General features: G+C 32.7%; 1 protein-coding gene across 8 annotated transcripts in view; it reads right to left on the bottom strand.

Moving 5' to 3' along the window:
- Dmd (dystrophin) overlaps positions 1-5272 on the bottom strand; it is a 2621826-nt gene that overhangs the window by 1296127 nt on the left and 1320427 nt on the right. For all 8 annotated transcript variants that reach the window (XM_029534042.1, XM_029534043.1, XM_029534037.1 and 5 more), the window contains exon 20: positions 2576-2817. In XM_029534042.1, the coding sequence (XP_029389902.1) occupies positions 2576-2817 (242 nt within the window). The remainder of the gene's footprint in view (positions 1-2575; positions 2818-5272) is intronic.

Genomic DNA, 5272 nt, shown 5'->3' with positions numbered 1-5272 from the left:
AGAGAGAGAGAGAGAGAGAGAGAGAGAGAGAGAGAGAGAGAGAGAGAGAGAGATTTTAGTGTAACAGGATTGGGAACTTTCTTAGTGAGTGTAGTAAATAGATAGTTTCATATTGAATGATTCCATATTAACAGAATATTTAATATATGTCTGTGGTTTCCTTTTGTGAGCTAGATTAAAGTAGGCTCATTTCTCTCAGTTCTATGTTCTTTCGTTCAGTAAGTTTGCCTTGACACATGTTTCACACCTGACTCAATTACCCATCTATATTCAGTACTCATAAGCCTATTTTAACATGTGTGTTCTCTATTTTTCCATGTTTCAGGAGTTTCTAACCACATCATTCTTTTATTTAACACCAAGTCATACTAAATACACAGTGCAAATGTTCCTCCATTAAGGAAGCTGCCTGAAGGTTTCTGTCAATATCATGTTCTCCTTTTAAATATTCTACAACATTGTATAAAGTTTGATTCCCATGGTAGTGTTTACAATATTTTATTTGCTTGCCTAGCATCTATCTCCTCTACTCTGGATAAATACAATGAAAACAGGGTCAATGAAATGTCCACTTATTCTTTTCTAGATCTTAGAATTTTATACTTAATTGTGGCTCCTCAAATACATATGCTGAAACCTTAACTCTATATTTAGAAAAGGGAATTTGAGGAGACAATAAAAGTTGCAGGTAACTAACTTATAAATCTTATAGGGCTGGTTTGTTTACAAAATGAAGGATCTGTTTCTCTCACTCTTCCATTCTTTCCATGTACATAAATTGAGAAATGTCTAGAACAAACCTGGGAGTGAGTAGACAGTCACCTACAAAGCACTGACCAAAGATGAATCCTGACAGAAGTTAATTTTACACTTTTGATCCTCCAGAACTGTGTGAAAATATTCACATTGTTTATCAGATCAAGTCTGTGCTACTTGTCCTGTCAGCAAGCTAGCAGATGTACACACTATCATTCTTCATCACATTATAGGTAATTAATATACAATTTCATATACAAGCATATTTTATCAGAGTTTGTTCCTACATCTGCATTTCATGAGGAAGATAAGGTGATAGCACCATTGTATATTGGTTGTTTAAGACAGGACCTCCCTATATTGTAAGTGCTTTTTTTGAATGAGAAAAAAATGTCCTCCTGATGTTACCCAGTGATTATACCACCACACCTGTCTTCATCTTGCTTTTGTTGAAAAAACACTGCCTATGAACTATACTTCAGATAAATGGGAAAACAGGCTGTAGGCTCTATTATCTAGAAATAAAAGTTTGTATGTTTACTTATTAATGCAAAGGTGTTTTGCAGGGAATTCTTTTTTGTAAAACTATATTTTTGTGTGTCTTTACTTTCTCGTAAATTTACTGAAACTAAAGAAGACAATTAAAACTTTTTTCCTTGTTTCAGAACTTATTTACATTTCCCAGTAACATTTGAGTTTAGTGTTTTTTCCAGGCCAGCACTGTCAGCTGTCCTTCTCCAGACAGCCTTCACTTAAACCATTCTTGTTAAAAGCATGCAGATTAATTTCTCTTTATACTACACACACACACACACACACACACACACACACACACACACACATATAAAAATTTGTCCATGAAATCATTTAACTTAGCCTCTAATCAAGTTCTTGTTTTGTATGAATACCATGACATTCATACTAAGGACTGAGGAAGGCCAAGTTCTTTTCAGAATTATTAATTCTTTGTTTTCATCACTTGAATATGAGCTCTTTTATTTCCTTACTTGGATCCTTTAGTTCCACTTCCACCTTATTTGCTCTCTCTCTTCTCATGACCCAGGAGATTTTCAGATCATACCTCCTTATTTTTTGCCTCCTAATTAAGTCTAGTCAGTGGGGAGCCATGTCCAGATTCTTCAGGCAGGGAGGATGATAAAATTGCTTATTTTTATCACTCTATTTCCATGCAGGCGCCTTGGGTTCACTCTCAAGGCTGTGTTTATTATAAGTCTCTCCTTCTCTCCTGGGTTTTCACAATGTTTATACTATTTCTTTGTGGCTCTAGAGAGGAAATAGCTGGGCTGAACTTGGTCTTTCTTTGAGGTTCATCTATAGAGCAAGGACATTAGAAATATATCTCTTTGAGAAGAAATACTACTCAAAATTTCTAGTCTTCTATGTGCCATTAGACTTATAGATTTCCCTTTTATCCCATTGTACCCCATAAGCTCTTTCTAGCTATTTGTTTTGCTTATAATTTTTCATCATGTGACTGGGTTTTTACATCTGAAAAGGGTTTCAGAGCACTGCCTAGTCTTTTACAAGAAATATGCTTTCTATGCTTCCTATCTCACCCATCTGCAAAACTGACAAAATCAAGTAGCCACGTAAAAATGGCATAAATCAACTCGAATTAACGCATCAATTCAGTACTTATTTAAACTGATATTCTTTGCTTAAATTTTGATCTTTACTGTACAGAGCTCAATGCCTGGGAGTTGAAATTCTCATTACCAAAGAGATTGCTATGGCCCTCTTGCAATTTGCCAGGAAGCACCTTTTGATCATGCTTAAAGTGGAAGGAGGAAAACCTTACCTTACAAATTTTTAACTGGCTTTTAATTGTTGTTGGCTCTGATAGGGTGGTAGACTGGGTTTTCAGCAAGTTTTCGGCAGTAGTTGTCATCTGTTCCAATTGTTGTAGCTGATTATAAAAGGTAATGATGTTGCTTTGATACTCTATCCAGTTAACTCTCTCACTCAGCAATTGGCAGAATTCTGTCCACCGGCTGTTCACTTGTTCTGAAGCTTGTCTGATACTTTCAGCATTAACACCCTCTACAAAGAAAACCAAAATACATATCCCATGAAGCCACAGTCAAAAAGACATTCTCTGGAAACCAATGTCCTTATAAAAAGTAAATAAATAAATAAAAATATATAAAATAAAAAATAATATGTAAAATATATAAAAACTGTTTGGCATATAATAATTATAAACAAACTCATTAAATTATTGATGAATTTTCACAGGGTAGTATCTAATATGAAACTAGAAATTGTTAGAGATGAATCTTATCAAAGAACATAAATATCCTGAAATAACAAATAAAGAGATAAGCAAAATAGCAGAAAATATTCAAAGAACAGATAACCTGATCAAGTTTTAATGAGGATTGCTCATGCATAACTTATACTCTATATGTTTGCAAATAAATTTTAAATAAAATATATACTGTTAATATACATTATAAGACTAACTCAGTTTCATTAAAAACAGTTCTTAGGGATATTGTTTGTATGGTTTTTGCAAAAGAATATATATAATTATTCCCTTTTTATTCAGTAATTTCTCAAAAAATATAGGACTATTCACTGACTCATGATGTAAAGCAATCATTTGGAAAAATAACAGTTATCTGAAAAGATTTTCATTTATAAATGTTGAAGTTTACCTACAGCTTTCAAGTGGAAGCACAAGGATACATTTAATTCTCTGTAAAATTCTCACTTTATGTTAGAGAATACAATTGTCTTTTAGATATGTATTAGATGTTAGAAAATGTATGAGGTCTTAATTATCTGGCAATGTGAAATATGACTAAGGCAATTTATGTACATGCTACAGAGCAAGAAAGTGTAGCAACATCATAATATGTCACAAGGTAACTCAAGAAATTACAGAGTTAGTTCACAAAAATAAGATTTTCATAGATACACTAGTTTAGATGAAACTCCTTTAATAAATTGTACCATATAAAGAAAAAAAAAACAGATTAAACCTGATATGATGCATTTTTAAAAACAATTATATTGACACTCATAGTTATTTTGAAACACTTGGTAGTTGGAGATTTCCTATTCCACCATTGATGCACAGCAATCCCAATGAACAAAAGCTCTGTGTCTTCAAATATCTGAGGAACAAATTGATTTAAAAGAAGACCAAATTGCTTAAGAGAATCAATTTTGTGTCTATACTTAAATTCAAGTAAGAATTAAGGAGAGCCAAGTGTTTAAAATGCCTGGTATATACATAAAGCAAATATAAAGCCTGTTGTGAATCTAGCTTATGTAATACTCCCATTTTATGCTTCTGAAAGATTAAAAGTATGAAAAAATCGGTGGAATTCTACACTGTTATTATTTTGTCTTCTTTTACTTTTCTCTGATTAGGTCTTCTAATTTTTGATTTCTTAAAACCATACTATTCTGTAAAGCCAGACAATAACTTGGAAACATGAATCCAATCATAGAAAATTCAAAGTATGATATCACACAGGAGGATATCAGAAAAAAAAACAGCATCTCTAAATATCACTGGCAAATTCCTTTTCTTTGTTTTGGCTAGTATATTTTAAAGAGAAATAATTGGGAAAAAGATACCCATAACTCTCGAGAGACTGGAGGCCCCAGGGAATTTAGAGGTCTGTGGGATTGGGGTTGGGGACATTCTTGTAAAGACAGGGGGCTAGGTAGATGTATGTGATTTTGTAAAGTCAGAGAGTGGACAAGGAGGGGAATTAAGTCTGGAATGTAAAATAAACAAACAAACAAACAAATAAATAAATATTAAAAAACAAACAAAACAAAATAGAAGGATAAAAAGTAATAGATGCATGGATCTCTGTACCTGGCCATACAAGAAACTCATGGACTCCTATGATAATATTTTCTTCCACTTTACTGAATATTTAAGGATACTGCCAATCATACTGAGATATATGAAGATTATTAGTTTTGAGATTAGGAATTAGAGAAGTATTTATTTGAGGGTTGACATTGTATAACATTAGTAGTAATATGCTTAATTGTTACAAATTATCAGGGAAGAAAATCTACAATTTCAACCACATAATTACTCACTTTTAAAAAAAATGTCATAATGAAATATACACATTAACTTAGTAAATAAGGTATAATTTTAAAATGCATAGAAGAAAAAGTTCATATTATTTAATATTTCAAGATCATTCCATAGCCTAAATCAAATATTTCAGAAAAATATTATCATCAAATACTGAATTTTGATAAGTAATTAGAAGGAAGTTTATGATTAGTGTAAAGTCAATACAAAGCAGATATTAAGAAGGCAGTGAGAGAAACACCTGAAAAAATGTTCAACATCCTTAGTCATCAGGGAAATGCAAATCAAAACAACCCTTAGATTCCATCTCACACCAGTCAGAATGGCTAAGATTCAGGTGACAGCAGATGCTGGCGATGTTGTGGAGAAAGAGGAACACTCCTCCATTGCTGGTGGGATTGCAAGCTGGTACAACCACTCTGGAAA

The sequence above is a fragment of the Mus pahari genome, chromosome X, assembly GCF_900095145.1.
Source record: "Mus pahari chromosome X, PAHARI_EIJ_v1.1, whole genome shotgun sequence".
NCBI lineage: Eukaryota > Metazoa > Chordata > Mammalia > Rodentia > Muridae > Mus > Mus pahari.
This window is presented reverse-complemented; position numbering and strand designations above follow the sequence as displayed.